General features: G+C 43.6%; 2 protein-coding genes across 27 annotated transcripts in view; both read right to left on the minus strand.

The window, feature by feature from the left end:
- The window catches only part of PITPNM2 (phosphatidylinositol transfer protein membrane associated 2), a 167,984-nt gene extending 167,492 nt beyond the window's left edge, over positions 1 to 492 (minus strand). For 4 of the 15 annotated variants that reach the window (XM_063712283.1, XM_054528390.2, XM_054528388.2 and 1 more), the window contains exon 1: positions 83 to 492. The gene's annotated coding sequence lies outside the window, so the exon portion shown is untranslated. The remainder of the gene's footprint in view (positions 1 to 82) is intronic. The other 11 variants (XM_054528389.2, XM_009248374.4, XM_054528386.2 and 8 more) reach the window with 5 other exon arrangements.
- A 225-nt stretch (positions 493 to 717) lies between these two features.
- The window catches only part of MPHOSPH9 (M-phase phosphoprotein 9), a 92,408-nt gene continuing 74,032 nt past the window's right edge, over positions 718 to 19,093 (minus strand). For 8 of the 12 annotated variants that reach the window (XM_054528408.2, XM_054528405.2, XM_024257021.3 and 5 more), the window contains 8 exons: positions 16,018 to 16,152; positions 14,665 to 14,840; positions 13,352 to 13,492; positions 12,396 to 12,516; positions 11,497 to 11,600; positions 10,521 to 10,768; positions 10,167 to 10,235; positions 5,780 to 6,289 (listed from right to left, as the gene is read on the minus strand). In XM_054528408.2, coding sequence (XP_054384383.1) covers positions 6,188 to 6,289; positions 10,167 to 10,235; positions 10,521 to 10,768; positions 11,497 to 11,600; positions 12,396 to 12,516; positions 13,352 to 13,492; positions 14,665 to 14,840; positions 16,018 to 16,152 — 1,096 coding nt within the window. In that variant the 3' untranslated portion in view covers positions 5,780 to 6,187. Of the gene's footprint in view, positions 2,006 to 3,573; positions 3,804 to 5,779; positions 6,290 to 10,166; positions 10,236 to 10,520; positions 10,769 to 11,496; positions 11,601 to 12,395; positions 12,517 to 13,351; positions 13,493 to 14,664; positions 14,841 to 16,017; positions 16,153 to 19,093 lie in introns of those variants that run through there. The other 4 variants (XM_054528406.1, XM_063712287.1, XM_054528411.1 and 1 more) reach the window with 4 other exon arrangements.

Consider the following 19,093-nt stretch of genomic DNA (forward strand, 5'->3'; position numbering starts at 1 on the left):
GGCGGGCGGGCCGGGGCCTCTCTGGGAGCCGCCGCCCCAGATCCCCAGGTCCCCGGCCAGCGCCCGGCACTGCGGGACTCACCGCGGGCCTGCGGAGCGGCCGCCCGGACGCACTCACCCCGCTCGGCGCGGCCGCGGGCTCTGTCCTCTTCGGGGCCCCGGCTGGGCCGCTGCCACCTCACGCCGCCTCACGGGGAGCGCCCGCCCCGCGGCCCCGGCCCGGCCGGCTGCGCCCCGCGCGCCCCCGCCGCCTGCTGGCCCCGGGCGAGCGGCAGGGCCCCGGCGGGCATTGCTCCCGGGCGTCGCAGGCGGGCGGCGGCGGCGCACGTGCTGGCGGACGGCTCTGGCTGAGGCGGCCGCGGGCTGAGAAGGAAGAGCCGGGCGGGCGGCCGGGGCCGGCTGGACAGCTCTACGCCGCGGCGCCGCCGTGCCCCGCACACCCCAGCGGCCGCTGCTGCCCGCGCGCGCCGGGCCGGGCTCGCATTCCCTCAGTGGCGGCGGCGCCTCCTCAGGCCGCGCGGGGGAGCGGCGGCGGCGGCGGCGGCGGCGGCGGCGGCGGCGGCGGGGGCGCGTCCCTGCGGAGTCCCGGCCCGGCCCCGCCGCCTCCGCCGGAAGAAACCTCTCCGACTCGGGCAGCCAGCCTGGTTCCTCAGCCCTGCCGCGGCGCCCACGCTCCTCCCCGGCTCGCCCGTGTCCTCAGGGCCCGGGACTGGACTCGGGGGCGGCGGCGCGGATGCCTGCCCCGAGCTCCTCGCCCACCGTCCGCAGCAGCCGAGCGCACTCGGGGGCGGGAACCGGCCGACTTGCGGCCACTGTGACTCTTAAAACAGCCTCATTTTAAAAAATGAAGTTTCTTGGGAGCGAAATGGTAAACCAGGGAGGGCAGAGCGCAGCGGGCAGCTCACCGAAGCCCAGCCCCGGGCGCGGTGCTCGCCACACGACGGGTCCGCGCTCTCCCCTCAGGACGCCCGGGCCGCAGCCCAGGGAACGGCAGAGCCGGGAGCGCAGCCGTCCCGGTCCCCACCTCAGGAGTAGCTGGAAGAGGATCACGAACAGTTTAATCCCGATGATCTGGCACGACAGGGCTCTCCAATGGGAAGAGCCCCCGGTGGGGGAGCGCCTGGTGACATTCCTTAAAAACATGAGGTGTTTGTTAGGTTGAGCCAGGGTGGACTTGTTTGGCAAAATCTGAAGTCATGGAACTAAAGAGGGCACACCTAAAACTCAGTGATGTGCGACCCATCCCTACTTATCACCTTATAAGGCTGAGAAGACGGCGGTGCCCCCCTGGAGGGGAGAGGACAAGCTAAAATTAAGGCGGCCTAGATGACTCCAGATGAAGCCGGGGAGGCCGAGCCCCTGACAGCTGCTCACCTCCTGGGGTCACGGCAGAACCCAACTGAACGGGCCAGGAAGGCCATCGTTCCCGACTCGCCTCCAGGTGCCCCTGACCATGACCACGCAGAGGAGGACCAAGGCGTACCATCATCACCTAGAACGCCTCAGCTCCTTCCCTCCACCAAGAGGTGCCCTAGGATCCATCCAGAAAGATCTGCGGAGCCGAGTCCCAACGGGAACTGCGCTCCTGGATGAAAGCCCCTTAACCCGTAACTCAAGGACTTCTCTATGCCTGGGACTTAAAATCACCAACAACCCGCTCCCGCAGCCAGCTAGCGGAAATAAACACACAAAGGCCACACGCCAGTTCACAGCCACGAGTATTTATTGAGTGCCCGTAGTGCAAGAGAGAGATGGTCCCTGCTCCCGCGGAGCTTACAGCTTCACGACTCCAGCATCTGGCTAGATTCAGAAACAACTGCAGCAAGCACTTGTCTACCCACCAGCAGCACTGTATAAAGCACATTTTTCACATTATCGGTCACTGTTACAGTGAAATTGTTAGATGTAAAAATTATCCTTGAAATCTGTAGTCATAGAGATGACATGGTATATAATGTCCAGCAAATGCACATTTATGGCTTGATTCCTCACATATCTGAGGGGTCTATGGAAATAAAGTACAAATCAGGCAGAAAAGACTTAGTAACACAGTTCCTAAGAATACTGGGGTAGTAGTTTATTATCAAACTACCATAGAGCTCTTGGCAGGGCAGGAAATTATTTCCAGCAAAATTTGTGCAATATAGTGGATTTAATCAAACCTGCAACTGTCAACCATACATGGTCCCTCATGACAGGTAAATATAATCTACCTGTCTGAATGCTAAAAGGCTACAGGTGTGCATTTATTTTTTAAAGCTTCTTAAAGACTCATAGCACAAGTGGCACATTGAAATCTAGTGAAAACTTCTGAGATAATCTAAAAATTAAAGTGACGAAAGTGTCTAATTTTACTACATATGTAGGTGCAGAGTTCAGATTTCAAGTAGCATCCAGCAAAGCACGTGGCTTTTCTGAGCAAGAAGGGGATAGTTTTTGGTTGGCTATCACAGACTCCACATACATCTCCTAACACCTACTGGCAGGCATTTCCTGCACATGGTTCTGCCCACAGGCTGTCACCTTTAGATGAAACATTTGAAGGGGCAATTATTTGGAGGATACTGGCAATAATTTTTAGAAAAACAGCCTATATTTATATCAAATAACCCCCAAGTCACCAATTAAGACCAAAGTGCTTTCTGAACTTACACATGGCAGGTTATCAAATTTGTTAAATTTTTGGTGGTTAAAAAACCAAACACACCAGAGGGAAGCTCAATTTAAACTCCAAAAAAGCTCATTTTTTTGCAAAGCGTGAAGAGAACATCTTAGACCACCTAACAAATGTCAGTCCAAGGCAGTTTTTAGGTCAACTGCTTGGGACATAATATACTTATTTCAAAAAGTATGCTACCTCAAGGCTTGGGGCAGTGGCTCATGCCTGTAATCCCAACACTTTGGGAGGCCAAGGCAGGCAGATCATTTGGGGTCAGAAGTTCAAGACCAGGATGGCCAACATAGTGAGAACCCCGTCTCTACCGAAAATACAAAAATTAACCAGGCGTGGTACGCACCTGTAATCTCAGCTACACGGGAGGCTGAGGCAGGAGAATAGCTTGAACCCAGGAGACAGAGGTTACAGTGAGCCGATATCACACCACTGCACTCCAGCCTGGGCAACAGAGCTAAACTCCATCCCCCCAAAAAAAAAAAAAAAAAAAAAAAAGTATGCTACCTCAAAAGCCTACTTAACTCAATGAATCTGAAATATAGTATTTCTTGAGCACTTACTAAGCACCAGGCACTTTACAAAATCTCCCTTAATGAAAGGAGTTTTCTTATTTCGTCTTATAGCTGAGGAAGGCAGGCCTGTGCCAGGATGTGACCCAGGTCTCTCTGGCTCCAAGTCTCTCCCTTCTTGTCCCCTGAGCCCAGCTCTGCACAGCCCTAGCACGGCCACTTTAGCTACATCTGTTGCTTCAGTTGGAAAAGTCCTTCAGTTGCAAAGGCCATTTCCATACCTCAGGAGTAGCTCCTGCAAACAGAGGCTTAGCAAGGGAAAGGAAGGGGGCAGATCCAGGCATCAGGGGAGAGTTCACTTTCTATTTGCATTTTAAAAGGCACTTCCCAGAAGTGGCAGATTTGCTTAGGGTTTTTTTTTTTTTTAAACTATTAATACCTGCAGCACAGCCCCAAGCCAACAACAAAAATAGTTTACACCCCGGGATAATAGCTGCTATTTAGAATTGCCATCTTTCCTACTTTTAGGTGGAGTGTTTTTTCAGTTGAGTGTTCATAAGATAAGCATTACCAAAGAGAAAGATAGCAGAAAGAATTTTCCTTGGTATCCCTCTTCACAGCTATGAAGAAAAAAGAATACATTTTTTAAAAATAAGTGACTGATAACTCCAATCTATTACACACTTCAAATATCAAAGCATATGCTGAGAGAGAGGCGCAGAAGATGTTTTGATGGAGCTTAACGCCTTTTTTGGAATAAGCCAATATAGGCTACTAAGAAGATAATTCCTTGGCAAGATAAAACTATCATCTCTTCTGAAATGGCATTTTTTAATTCTTAAGAATGTAGTAGATTTTACAATAAAAGTAGGGAACAAGGAAATATCCTAACAATTTTCAAGTTAGTTTTTAATATGTCATATCCAGGAACACATTAAAGGTGGTCTTACTAGGTCTTGACACAAGCTGTACTGGAGCTTGATTAAAATGAACATTTTCTTTACCAAGACTAGATTTTTTTTTTTTTCTAAAGGCTAGAAAACCAAGAATAAAGAATACCAAGAATAGGCCGGGTGTGGTGGCTCATGCCTGTAATCCCAGCACTTTGAGGGGCTGAGGCAGGCGGATCACTTGAGTTCAGGAGTTGGAGACCAGCCTGGCGAATATGGTGAAACACCATCTACACACACACACACACACACACACACACACACGGTGAAACACCATCTACACACACACACACACACACACACACACGCGTGGTAGCAGATGCCTGTAATCCCAGCTACCCGGGAGGCTGAGGCAGGATAATCGCTTGAACCCGCGAGGCAGAGGTTGCAGTGAGCTGAGATCATGCCATTGCACTCCAGCCTGGGCAACAGGGGCAAAACTCCATCTAAAAAAATAAATAAATAAAATAAAATAAAAATAAAAAACAAGAATAAAGGCACTTGATTCTAATTATAAGTAATTTTGATTAGCCTGAAGTCTTCAAAAGTTGCAGGAATAGGGAGCAAAGATTCAACTGCACTGTCAGACAGGCCGCCCTCCTTGCTGAGAAGGGAGCAGGGCTGTGGACCCCTGGCCTGGGGACCAGCCAGGTGAAGGGTGCTCAAAGGTCATTTGAGAGCCTGCTTGGAATAACTGGGATGGCTTGGTTCATTCTAACTACTTATTATTAAGAGCCACATAAAGAGGAAAAGCTCAAAAGCAAACCAAAATTTAAAACCTGAGCATGTTTAGTACGAATCCATTTTGAAAGTTTGGATGAGTCTGTTTATCAACATGTACCGAGCTGGAATATGTGGGGCACTGCGTTCTGATTGGCTACCAAAAACTAAGTAGTTACACAGCTCCAACTTAACCAGCAGTCCTAACACAAACCTGCCAATGCTCCTGGATCAGAGGAGAGACTCCTGCCCACGTGCTACTTCTGAGAGCCAGCGGCTACCACAGAGGCAGTGGGCTGGAGCCCTCTGCAAGGCCGAGGAGAAGTCACCAGGCTCCATCCGGACACACTCCCTGTCCATTAACAAATACAGTAGATTGTGATGATCTAAAGTCTAGTGTTCTTACAGCACCTACAATGGAAATATTTTCCTTTTGGCCGGGTGAAGGAGTGGAAAGAGGTGAACACATCCAGATGACAACTACGACGGACAGCTGAAGCCATGCACACTAAGAAAACCAGACTGCCCTCTTAATCCCTCATGGGGTGGTGGCTTGTATTTCAAAGGGTTTATCTGTCCCTTTATTGTCCAGCGTGGGACACAAGTTAATTCAGAACAATGGGCAGAGAGCTACTCTGACAGCTCTCCAGAGAGGGCTCTCCAATTGTTTAACTCTTTTAGAAAAGATAAAATTAGAGAATTACAATCTCTCTCATTTTTCTCTTACAGACAATAAAGTTTAAAGAAAATGAGTTATATTCATGTAGTTTTCAAAGATTTCCAAGAGTCCATTATTACTATTCTGATATTCACTCTAAGACATGTTTCAAATAGGAATTGCATTACCATTTTTTAAAAACCTCAACACAACTGAAATTCAAGGTACACTGTAATTGTTTATGTATTCAGCATGTACTAGTCTATCATTATGGAAGCTATTAAGCTTTATTTTTTAAAAAATGAATTGTATTTACAATGTAGAACAAGTTTATAAAATTGGTGTGCAGTTAATTGTAAAAGGATAACACTATTTGTTTAGAAACAAGCTGCTTCCCCTGTTTATATTTCCTTATTCTTGATATAAATTGGAGACATATACTATTTAAAAATAATGCTTTTTAAATAGTAAAATATACAAGAGATTCCTGAGCATAACAAAAATATCTTGAAAATATGTGGCCATTTGAAGTATAAAATAGCAAGTGTAAGAATAGCATGATTGTAAAACTACTGTTTGAAGGCTTATAAACAGTACAAAATAGTTTGCCTTTTCTGACTGCATAATTATACATTAGTGCAAACAAAAATGTCTCAAAATTTAATGGCTACAAATCTCAAAGATTTGCAGAGGTGCGCAAAACATGGAATTTCTTTAGCGTCATGCGAACTGAACCCAGTTCTCGATTAATCCTTTCCAAACGATCTTCCAAGGCTTCCTAGGTGAAAACAATGGGAAAAGTTTAATTAGAATTCTATACCAAGTTCTATAATCACCACCAAACTGACCTTTCTTTTAGCAAAAGAGGAAGTATAAACACTAAAATTACAATTATTTTGCTTTCTACACAAAACATCTTATGATTTCTTTTAGACTGGACAATATAAATTAGCTTTTCAACTATTCCAAATAACTGCTGTACTTTAAAATATTCTCAATATGTTTGATACATTGAGTATATGGAAATTCTAGTAACAGCAATACAACCAACTGGAAGAGGATAATTCTTTGGCTCTGCTGAAGTGAGAACAGTACAAGAGGAGCCTAGGAGGTGCTTCACACATTTCACCAGAAGAAATGGACACATTTGATCAGTGCTACATCCCACACATACATAGATCAAATAACTTTCTTCTCACCAAAATTTCTAAGTTAAAAAGGAAAAAAAAAAAAACACTGAAGGATACTTTTCTAAAAAAAATTAGATTTCACAATGAATTAACAACTGCTATTTTAAAATAAGCAATATTACTGTTAAATAATACCTGGACTATATATCATTATACATACTTCTGTGTTTTTGTTGAGACAGGGTCTTGCTCTGTCACCCAAAGCCGAACTGCAATGCCATGATCATAGCTTACTGCAGCCTCAAACTCCTGGGCTCAAGCAATCCTTCCACCTTAGCCTCTCGAATATCTGAAACTACAGGCAGGCACCACCACACCTGGCTGATTTTAAACATTTTTTTTTTGCAGAGACAAGGTCTCACTATGTCACCCAGGCTGGTCTCGAACTCCTGGCCTCAAGTGATCCACCCACCTCGGCCTCCCAAAGTGCTGGGATTATAGGCATAAGCCACTGCACCCAGCCTCATTTTAGTTAATTTATTCAGTATTAATTCCAATGGTGTCCTGAAATAAAACTTAAAATTTTTTTCTTTAATTATAAAAGGATTATAGAACACTTAGAATATAGAAAATTTAGAAGACAAATAAGCAAAAAAAAAAAACAAACAACAAAAACTGTTCCTCTTTCCTATTTTTTCTGCATACATATATACGCATACCACTTTTTTTTTTTTTTTTTTTTTGGGAGTGGGGAGACGGCGTCTCGCTCTGTTGCCCAGGCTGGAGTGTAGTGGCACAATCTCAGCTCACTGCAACCTGTGCCTCCCAGGTTCAAGCAATTCTCCTCCCTCAGCCTCAAAAGTAGCTGGGATTACAGGTGCCCACCACCATGCCCGGCTCATTTTTATATTTTTAGTAGAGACAGGGTTTCACCATATTGGCCAAGCTGGTCTTGAACTCCTGACTGCAGGTGATCTGATCTGCCCACCTCAGTCTCCCAAAGTGCTGGGATTACAGGCGTGAGCCACCACACCCAGCCGTGTATCATTTTTAAAAAGAAAAATAAGGCCAAGCATGGTGGCTCACACCTGTAATCCCAGCACTTTGGGAGACCAAGGTGGGAGAATCACTTGTGGCCAGGAGTTCGAGACCAGCCTGGGCAACACTGCAAGGCCCCACCTCTACAAAAAAATTTTAAAAATTAGCCAGGTGTGGTGGTGCATGCCTGTAGTCCTAGCTTATTCAAGGGGCTGACGCCTCAGAGGTCAAGACTACAGTGAGCTATGATTGTGCCAATGCACTCCAGCCTGAGTGACAGAATGAGACCCTATCTCAAAAAAATTAAAAGAGAAACCTAAGAAGAGAATCAAACTGTACCTCAACTTTTTTTTTTTTTTTTTGAGACACAGTCTCACTCTGTTGCCCTGACTGGAATGCAGTGGTGTAATCTCAGCTCACTGCAACCTCCAAGTCTTGGGTTCAGGTGAACCTCCTGCCTCAGCCTCCAAGTAGCTGAGATTACAGGCACACCACCCCAACCAGCTAATTTTTTTGTATTTTTAGTAGAGACAGGGTTTCACCACGTCGGCCAGGCTGGCCTCAAACTCCTGACCTCAAGTGATCCGCCTGCCTTGGCCTCCCAAAGTGCTGAGATTACAGGCATGAGCCACTGTGCTCGGCCTCAAAATATCTTTGAATTAGGCCGGGCCCATGTGCCTGTAATCCCAGCTACTCGGGAGGCTGAGGCAGGAGAATCAGTTGAACCAGGGAGTTGGAGGTTGCAGAGAGCCGAGATTGCGTCACTGCGCTCCAGCCTGGTGACAGAGCGAGACTCTGTCTCCAAACTAGATAAATAAAAGATTAGCCAAGACAACCCCACACCTTTTAAAAAACGATCACATTGGCAGGTATTTTTTTTTATTATTCTTTTTCGTAGACGGAGTCTTGCTCTGTCACCCAGGCTGAGTGCAGTGGCACGATCTCAGCTCAATGCAACCTCCACCACCCGGGTTCAAGCGATTCTCATGCCTCAGCCTCCCAAGTAGCTAGGACTGCAGGCGTGCACTACCATGCCTGGCTAATTTTTTGTATTTTTAGTAGAGATGGGGTTTTGCCATGTTGGCCAGGCTGGTCTCGAACTCCTGACCTCGTGATCCGCCCACCTCGGCCTCCCAAAGTGCTGGGATTACAGGCATAAGCCATTGCGCCCGGCCATGGCAGGTTGTTTTTTGTTTTGTTTTTTTTGTTTTGTTTTCCCAAAAATACAGGTTTCAGGATGGGGAAGAGCTTATCTTCATACACTGCAGGTAGGAGTAGAAACTGTCTCAAACATCCTGGGTTACAACTTGACATATATCTAAATCCTTAGAAATTTGCATTTCTTTGGACCTAGCATTTTTATTTCTGGGAATGATTCCTAAGGCAATACTTACATGTGCAAAGAGATATGTTTAAGAACTTTATTGCAGCCTTATTTATGATATCAAAATTAGAAGCAACCCAAATTTCTACTAAAACATTCTTGGTTAAATATGTTACTGCTGATGGAATATTGTACGTTAATTTAAAAGGATGTTATAGAAAGATATTTCATAACATGAAAAGTTCAATTGAAAGTTTTTTTTTTTTTTTAAGACTGAGTCTTGCTCTATTACCCAGGCTGGAGTGCAGTGGCACCATCTTGGCTCACTGCAACCTCCACCTTCCAGGTTCGAGCAATTCTCCTGCCTCAGCCTCCCAAGTAGCTGGAATTACAGGCGCCCACCCCCACACCATGCCGGCTAATTTTTGTACTTTAGTAGAGACGGGGTTTCACCATGTGGGCCAGGCTGGTCTCGAACTCCTGACCTCAGGTGACCCGCCTGCTTCAGCCTCCCAAAGTGCTGGGATTACCGGCATGAGCCACCACGCCCAGCCTATAAATTATTGACTAAAATTTTCAGAACAAAAAGACAAAGTCAGAAAGAAAGAAGTTGGGGGCTGGGCGCAGTGGCTGGAACTCCTGACCTCAGGTGATACACCCGCCTCAGCCTCCCAAAGTGCTGGGATTACAGGCGTGAGCCCCTGCGCCCGGCCTACAGCTCACTTTTTGAACCTCTACAGCTATTCAGTTTCCAAAGTGTAACCATTTTATCTGCTTGCTAATGGAAAGGAGTTCAGAAATAAATTACAGATTTGAGGAGAGAGAAATAAAACAAAAAGAGAGGCAATCTGTGAGCATTAACTTAATATAAAATCTGTTGAAAAGCATATTGCCATTTGCTCTCAAGTTAGTTTCTTGAAAATACAAGGGCATGAACACCTTCTTCTCTAAGTCTAAAGGTAAAATCAATTTTTATTCCTGAAAGCTAGCTTGCAGTTATAAAATTGCTATAATCAAACACTTCCCGTAAAAGCTAAAAGTTTTGACTGCTGCTTCAGTGTGTCTAATTTTCACTGTGCCATGATTTTTTAAACCCCTCTTAGATAACTGGAACACTGACTGGCATCAAGCCTCTAAAGCAGATTCAAGCTAAGACATTTCACCTGATTTAATCTTGTCTGTAAAGTGATTCGTCCTCCAGGAGAAGGCATCCTGCTTAGTGCTGCCTCAATCTGTTAACATACGAAAAAAATATGTTTAAATTACTGGCAGGGAGGTTTATCACACAGAATGGAAAGAAAAGATTTTGGCTTAGTATTTCCTTGTCCATTTCATCTCAACTTAATTTCCCTCTGTCAATTAGTAAGGACCACATGGCTCAAATCCGTTGCTAGCACAGCTCTGGTATGTTATCCCATTGTAATTTCCTGAGACAGGTTTGACTCAATAATTCCCTTCTCCTAGCCATAAGCATTAAGTTCAGAAAACAATTTTTAAAAATATTTGTTTGTTTTTACCTGGTCCTTTTCTTTTGTAAGTTCATCAAAAAATCGTTCTGTTTCAGCTAGGGTCCGAATTTTTGCTGTATATTCAAAATCATTCCCCTGTGGAGTGACTGAAACCGGCTTACACTGTTCATAGCTAACTGATTTATTCTTCTCCCAGGCTGTTCTCACAGATACTTTCTTCACTCCATTTGGCACCGGTTCAGGGCAAGAGCTATGATTAACATGGTTATCGGTGGCTTTCTCAGAATACATTTTTTCTGTCAGAGAGGAGAGAAATTGCTTGTATTTCTTATCAATTTTTCGTGTAGGTTGCATATATATTAAATATGTTGCCCAATTTCACTTTCTGGATATAGCTGCTATATGGCCCAAAAAAGTAATGAAAAGAGATACAATAATCAATCACATTTACTCAGTGCTTTTTTCTCCAAAGAATTCTGAAAGCTTTGCCCTCTGTTTGACAATCTTTACAACTTCCCTTAATGAACTTAAGCAAACTTCATGTAAACATAAATGAAGTTTAAGTAAACTTAAAGCAAAAAAAAAAAAAAAAAGCTTAAAAACTAAATAATACATCACATTTAGTGGACGTACACCCACACTAAACAGTTAATGTTTTGAGGGCCTACCCAAGTGATTTCACATACATTGTCTTATAGCTTTATTCCAAATTTAGAATATAAATCAGAAAAAAAAAGTTACCCAAAGCCTAGGCTGCATATAGAGAATAAAAGTAAAGAGAATAACTGAACAGTGTGGCCCTGGTAATTAAACATCAACATTCCCTGTACCTCAGTTTCCCAACTTTTCAATGAGGATAACAACATTGACATAACAACACATAGCATCATGAGTGCTTAGTTTCAGACGCCCTTGAGTAGGAAAATATTTAAGTGCAAGATATCATAATATTTAGAACACTGATACCAGAATCTCAAAAAATGAATGATTACAACCATAACTAATATTTTTTAGGAAAAGATACCTTCCGAGTCATCTAGAGGAAGAAACTGGAGTTGCTTTCTTGGATTGGTACGTTGTAATGTAGACACAGGAACAGTATCTAAATCATCCAAAAGTATATCAAATCTATTGAATGAAGCAAGTTACTTGTGAGAAAAAAAATGTTAACTGATTTTCCCTATCTCCACTACAAAGATGAGCTGGCATCCAGCTAACTCACATATTTATGTATTTTCTTAAAAGAAAGCTGGTTATGTAATTGTCTAAAACTGAAATTTAATTTCTATTTTCTAACAAAATTGTATTTACAAACTAAAGACTTAAAACACTTACCCATACATTATCTCATTTGATCTTTATAAAAACCTTATGAAATAATCAGGGTAGTTATTATTATCCCCGTTTTATAGAAGAGGAAACTGAGGTTCAATGTGCTTAACTCATCTCCGCAAGAGCCTGACAGAGTTGGGTCTGGAACCAAGAAGCAACATCCCTCCCCGCCAATAACACACACAGCTGCCCACACTTCGGAGGGGACAGATTCTCAGCAGCACAGGTAAACGTGCATTTGGTGCCAGGGCCATACCAGTAAAGCCCACTTTCCTGTACAAATGGCCCAAAAGTTTTCCCGTATCATAAACCTTTCCAGGAAAACAAGGAACTATCATTCTACATACAAAAGCTGAAAGGGGTGCTGAGGTGATATTTAAAATCTAGTAGTAGCAAGTTTACATAGTTAAAAACTGTGTTCATTGTACTGCAGTACTTCAGTTGTAGTATGACATTCTCTTATGATTTAAATGAAATTCACAGAGTTCCCACTGGTAACTGAAAAATTAGTGATAGCTAGAGACATAAGTCAACATTTGGAAAAAAATCACTAATATAGTAAACTTTATTCTACAATTTTAGAGAACTTACCGAATTGGACTGCTCTCATTTTTGCTAAGCAGATGACTAAATCCTGGGGACAAGTTTTCTTTAGGGGATCGCTTTGGACTATAAGCCACAGTCACTGGTGTTAGCATAATCTCTCTTTTTGCTATAGAAGAAAATGAAGAGGAAATATTCTTTTCCTTCTATATGTATCAGCATAACAGTTTCTTATTCAGTTTTTTCTAATTTTGAAAGGAATATAATTTCAACATAAAACTTTGAGAGAGAAATAAGGGTGTACAAAAAAATAAAATCACTCATAATCCTAACACCTAGAGGTAACCACTGTAACACTGTAGTATATCAGACAGTACTTTCAGCACTCTGACTCAAAACTGGTTTTTCAGGATTTTAGAAGTCGACTGGAAATAAGATGGAAACAGCAGTACACTACTGAACATTCCTATAACACAATAATAAGAATCTCCTCAGCTGGTATGAAAACAGAAATTCAGGACAGAAATTCAATGCTTCAACTTTAAAACCAACCTGTAATTGGCTAAAGAAAAACAGTGACTAATGCTGAGTACTTGAGATCAAATACATAAGAAGTATATTTGCAGACTAGCTTGGATTAATTTGATTGAATTAATGTTTGGATAGCTGTCTACTATCTTAAAAATTCTGAAGTATTTTTAAGTATTAGTTGCAAACGATTTAGTGGACACAATAAATTATTAGTATTAATTGTAAACAATTTACTGGACACAATAAAAAATCTCACTTTAATAAACAGATTTCTTCATTTACATTTGTAGTATCTGTGTGATCAGACAATTTTATTTATGAACAAGATCTCATTTAGGGGTCTTCTGCTCAGAGTACTCTACTAGGTGCTGAGGATACAAGAGAAACCAGAAACGAGCAAGCAGCGGGCACAAATAGATTTGACTCAGAGATCACGCTTTTGAACCCAAGAGATGTACACATCTAACTCTTACTTGGAGTACTTGATTTACGATTTGAAGGTGGTAAAGATGATGATCTCTGTGAGGCCGAATTAAGTCTCTTTTGTCTCTGTTGGGCACACTTCTCTGGAGAACGACTTGAATTAACTGAAGTTTCAGTTTGTTGAGGATTTACTACAGCAGACCAAAAAAAAGCAAAACAAAAAACAAATCAAAACAAGCCTAAGCTTCAGTTATCCACCTTTATTAACAGGTGGTTACACATGGTTACACACCAAGCCCCACAGCTTAGGTTCTGCTCAAAGCATTTATTCTCATCAGCTAGGTTATAATGACTATTTGCAAATGCACCACATTATAATGATAAAAAATGCTTGATGAAGAAAAATATGGGAGTTTATAATGAATTCATTCTGGTTCCCTGTTTACAATCGGCATTCAAGGCGATTTTCAAGAGGGTTATTTTTAGAAAGCAGGTTACTAATTTATTTACTAAGAGACACTGCTTGGGAGATGTAACCCCAAAGACGCTGGCAGGATGACTAAGGGGTCTGAGCAAGCAAGCATAGTGGAAAAGGAGAGAAACGTATTGGTGACCTGGACCTGTGAAAAAACACAGTATTAAAGACACTACTTGCCTTATCTGCAGATGCTCAGTAACCAAGAAAGAAGAGGAAATGTTATATCTCACTTCATGAATACCAAATGCCTATCACAGCTTTCTGATGTGTGCAAGTAAGATGGACTGACAGGAATTTTTCAAATATCCTTAGGAATGCCATGTAAGGCCAGGAGCAGTGGTTCACGCCTGTAATCACAACACTTTGGGAGGACAAGGTGGGTGGACCACTTGAAGCCAGGAGTTCGAGACCAACCTGGCCAACATGGTGAAACTCTGTCTCTATTAAAAATATTAAAATTAGCCGGGGGTGATGGAGGGCACTTGTAACTCTAGGTACTTGAGAGGCTGAGGCAGGATGATCACTTGAACCCAGGAGGTGGAGTTTGCAGTGAGCTGAGATTACGCACTGCACTGCAGCCTGGGCAAAAGAGTGAGACTCTGTCTCAAAAAAAAAAAAAAAGAATGCCATGTAAGCCTTTTTCATAATCAGAATGTAAGATGCAACTGGCTTTGTACAAAAGGTACATGTTATGCCAGAACTGTGATAAATTATTAACTAGGACATTCAATTCTCTATGAAATGGAGCTGAAGTAGCAGTAAAATAGCAAGTTTACAGAGCTAAAACTTTTAATTTCATTACCTAAATATTTTAATTTTAATGAAGGTAATATAAATGGGGAAAAGATATCTATATCCGTCTATCTCAAACAAGGAAATACTCACTATTTGAGGTGTCCTCTTTCTCTGTCTGTGTCCCCCAATTTTTAAGTATTTTTCCCTCATCAAGTTCTTTTAAAGCTCTCATGATCGGCGTGTCTGAAGTCTCTCTTTGCTTTTTTATCAACAAGCTTGTTGATGAACTTCCAGGTGAAGAATCCTTTTCCAGAGGTGAAAGGTGCCTTAAACAATAATTTTAAGACATACAGTGCTATGGACTGAACATCTGTATCTTGCCCCCCGCCCCCACACCAAACATACACGTTGAAGCCCTAATCTTCAATGTGATGGTGTCTGCAGGTGGGGCCTTTACGAGGTAATTAGGGTTGGATGAGGTCATGAGGGTGAAGCCTCCAAGATGGGATTAATGCCCTTATGAAAAAGGGAAAGAGGCAGGAGTGCTCTCTCTGTGCACACACACCAAGGAAAGGCCGTGTGAGGACATAACCAGGAAGAGGGCCCTCACCAAACACTCAGCACCCTGATCTTGCACTTCCAGCCTCCAGAGGTAGAGAAAGAAATGTGTGTTGTTTATGCCACCCAGTCTGTGGTAATTTGTTATAACAGTCCACGCTAAAACACACACTTTACTGGAGTTGTTAGGGGAATAACAGAGTTGACAATTATACTCCACAATGAGCATGCTTTGCAATGCAAATAAATTAAACCTGCATACAGTGCTTTCCCATCCTTCTAGTCCTACACTTAGAGGAACAGCATCTGCACAGCACCCTGGAGTAAGCGGCTGAGGCTGCTCACGCAGGCTCGGGGCTCGGGCTGGCCAGAGCCATCTGAAGGGGGAGAGGATCTACATCTTTTGTTTGTTTTTAGACAAGGTCCCACTCTGTCACCCAGGCTGGAGTGCAGTGGTGCAATCATAGCTCACTGTAGCCTTGAGCTCCCCAGGCTCAAGTAATCCTCCCACCTCAGCCTCCCAAGTAGCTAAAACTACAGGCGTATGTCACCACGCCCGGCTAATATATTTATTTTCTGCAGAGGTGAGATTTTGTCATGCTGCCCAAGCTGGTCTCAAACTCCTATGCTCAAGCGATCCTCCACGTTGGCCTCCCAAAGTGTTGGGATTACAGGCGTGAGCCACCACGCCTGGCCTGAGGATCGACATCCTATCCTAATCACAAACCCATACTGTGCCACTGAGCACAGGTGGGGAAGCTCGGCAGAGCTCACGGAAGTAAAATATTCTAAAAGTAGTAGACTTTCAAAGTAAAATAAAAGTCAGGTTCTCAAAATTAAGACATTAAAGAACCAAAGAGAGGGCTTCCTGAACTTTTAAAAGCAATTGAAATCTCTAAGAAAACATAACATCCCTAAATAGAATCTTTAGCAAAGTTATCTCACCCAGGGCTACAGGTTTCCTCCAGCTGGTTGTCCACATTACTGTCCTGGGTGTCCAGAGGCTGGCCAGTAAAGATGGAGTACTCTGCACCTGGAATCAGCCATTTCCGCCTGCTGACATCTGAAGTTGCTAGTGTGCTATTAGAATGAAAACGGTCAGGCATTATAAAGGTCTGCACTTCAATTCAGACTGCATGTGCATATAAAACAATCTGCTCTCAAACAGTATTTACACATTTGTACACTAATTTAAAAATCACATGTAACAATCTATATTTTGGATACAATTTATTTTACAATTTTATGATTCAACTTAACTGTTGTTCTAGGTTTCTGTTACTCCTGAATCTCAGTCAAGATTCAGGTACTTGTGGCTCTGAACATTCCCCTCACTGTCTCTCATGCATTTCACACCCTTTACACCCTGTGCCCCTACTGTAGCTGAGGGTAAGGTGCTGAAGGAAGCAGGGCTGCCCTTCTTGTTCCCTTCAGACCAGCACTGTCCAACAGAATCTTCTGCAAAACCAGAAATGCTATCTGCACTGTCCAATGCAGCAGTCACAAGTCAGGTGTCACTACTGAACACCTGAAATGTGGCTGGTGAGACTGAAGAACCAATTATAAAATGTTAATTTTAATAATGAAAGTTTTCAGTATCAAAATGGAGTCACTAATGTCAAACTCCCACAAAATGGAGCTGGGAGGCACAAAAGAGCAGCCTCTCACACAGATGCTGATTATGGGAACTATTCTGAATTCCTCAGAACCACAGTATTCCAGATAATAAGCTGCTTGTACACGGAAACATCCCTAACAAGGGATGTCTCCACCACTGAGCTAATGCTAATGCCCGCAACATGCTCCTGTAACCAGTGGTCTTTGTTTTAAAATAGCTTAGTGGACTGTGGACTGCCCTTTGTCTTTTAAAGTTTCCTGTGTCCCAACCCCTTTAGACATGCTTATGGTTCACCACAGCATGCGTACTCCAGATTGCAAACCCCCAACATTTCCAAATAAATTTCTTTGGAGAGTCAGTCTCTGTCACTCATTTTAGGTTGACATGATTGATTTAAATAGTAATAGTGGCTGTTGGCAGGACTGTACTGAACAGTGCAGTTCTAGACTATTGCTCCCCCAGCTCATCTGAGGTTCCCACCATCATGTTAACCCCCAGTCATTCCCCAGACTTTAGAGCCTGCCTTGTTTTCTCCATACCTATTCCTGTTCTCACATAAGCAACTTCCTGACTGCTCTCTCCAGTGAGGTGACCCTCTACTCCTCAGCCAGCCACCTCAGAGGGTACTTGCTGGCTTTTGTCAAAACCAGAGAACACACTCCCCTTAAGAAACCAATACTCCAAAGACTGTGCCTCTATTCTGCCTTCCGCCCTCAAGCTTCAGCAACGTGACCTACAATCCTTGGCCTCTCCATTTTCCACTTATCAACCCCTCCTAGCCTGACTAGGTCCTCTTGATCTACCCTGAAGTCCACACTCACGAAACTTTCTCTTTCACCTTTCACCACACCTGACTGGCAGCAAAATCTGAGGACTGGCTGACTACAAAGGCAGCGCTTCAGGTCTAAACTCCTACCACTGAGCTTTGCTGGAAAAAAGCCACCAGCTGGGCAGACTCATCACCACCTCAAGCAGACACCCCAAACCGCCTGGCAACATGACTTTCTGTAACCAGCAAGCTTCAGTTCTCCAAACATGACTATCTCACACCCTTTCCACCCTCCTCAAACCTCCCATCCCACCTTCGTTGACGGGTGAAACTTTTGAGTCAAATTCAAAGAAACACCAGAAACCATGAAACAACTCTTGTCTTCTCTCTGTCCCCTTTCACAACCAAACACGTTAGAGCTGCCTCTTCTATCTACATTCACTTCAACTCCGGTCACTCTTTCCCTCAGTTTTCTTTTTTTTTTTTTTTTTTGAGACAGAGTCTCGCTCTGTCACCCAGGCTGGAGTGCAGTGGCATGATCTCGGCTCACGGCAAGCTCTGCCTCTTGGGTTCACGCCATTCTCCTGCTTCAGCCTCCCGAGTAGCTGGGACTACAGGCGCCCGCCACCACGCCTGGCTAATTTTTTGTGTTTTTAGTAGGGACGGGGTTTCACCATGTTATTAGCCAGGATGGTCTTGATCTGCTGACCTCGTGATCCACTCGCCTTGGCCTCCCAAAGTGCTGGGATTACAGGTGTGAGCCACTGCGCCCGGCCCAGTTTTTAAATTAAGAACTATTTCAGGGCCAGGCTCAGTGGCTCACGCCTATAATCCTAGCACTTTGAGAGGCCAAGGCGGGCAGATAACGAGGTCAGGAGATCAAGATCATCCTGGCTAACATGGTGAAACCCCGTCTCTACTAAAAATGCAAAAAAAAATTAGCCAGGTGTGGTGATGGGCACCTGTAGTCCCAGCTACTCAGGAGGCTTAGGCAGGAGAATGGCATAAGCCCAGGAAGCGGAGTTTGCAGTGAGCCAAGATCGCGCCACTGCACTCCAGCCTGGGCAACAGAGCGAGACTCCGTCTCAAAAAAAAAAAAAAAAAAAAGACTTCAAACGTTCTTGGAAAATTACAAAGAATACTGTAACAAGCATCTACTCACCCATGCTCAGTTTTAATAAATGCTAAGATCTTGCCAATTTTTTTTTTTCTTGAGATGGAGTTTTCCTCTGTCACCCAGGCTGGAGTGCAGTGGCGTGATCTCGGCTCACTGCAACCTCTGCCTACCAGATTCAAGCAATTCTCCTGCCTCAGCCTCCAGAGTAGCTGGGATTACAGGGGCCCACCACTGTGCCCAGCTAATTTTTGTATTTTTAGAAGTGACGGGGTTTCACCATATTGGCCAAACTCCTAACCTTAAGTGATCTGCCCACCTTGGCCTCCCAAAGTGCTGGGATTACAGGCGTGAGCCACGGCGCCCAGCCCGATCTTGCAAAATTTCTTTTTAATTATAAGACCAATTTTTATATATACAGTTGTATTTTTTTTAATTACACAGAAGGCATAATGTATTAATACACATTTTTAAATGTCTTTTGGTTTTTTTTGAAACAGGGTTTTACCCTGTCCCCCAG

This window comes from Pongo abelii, chromosome 10 (genome assembly GCF_028885655.2).
Source record: "Pongo abelii isolate AG06213 chromosome 10, NHGRI_mPonAbe1-v2.0_pri, whole genome shotgun sequence".
Lineage (NCBI taxonomy): Eukaryota > Metazoa > Chordata > Mammalia > Primates > Hominidae > Pongo > Pongo abelii.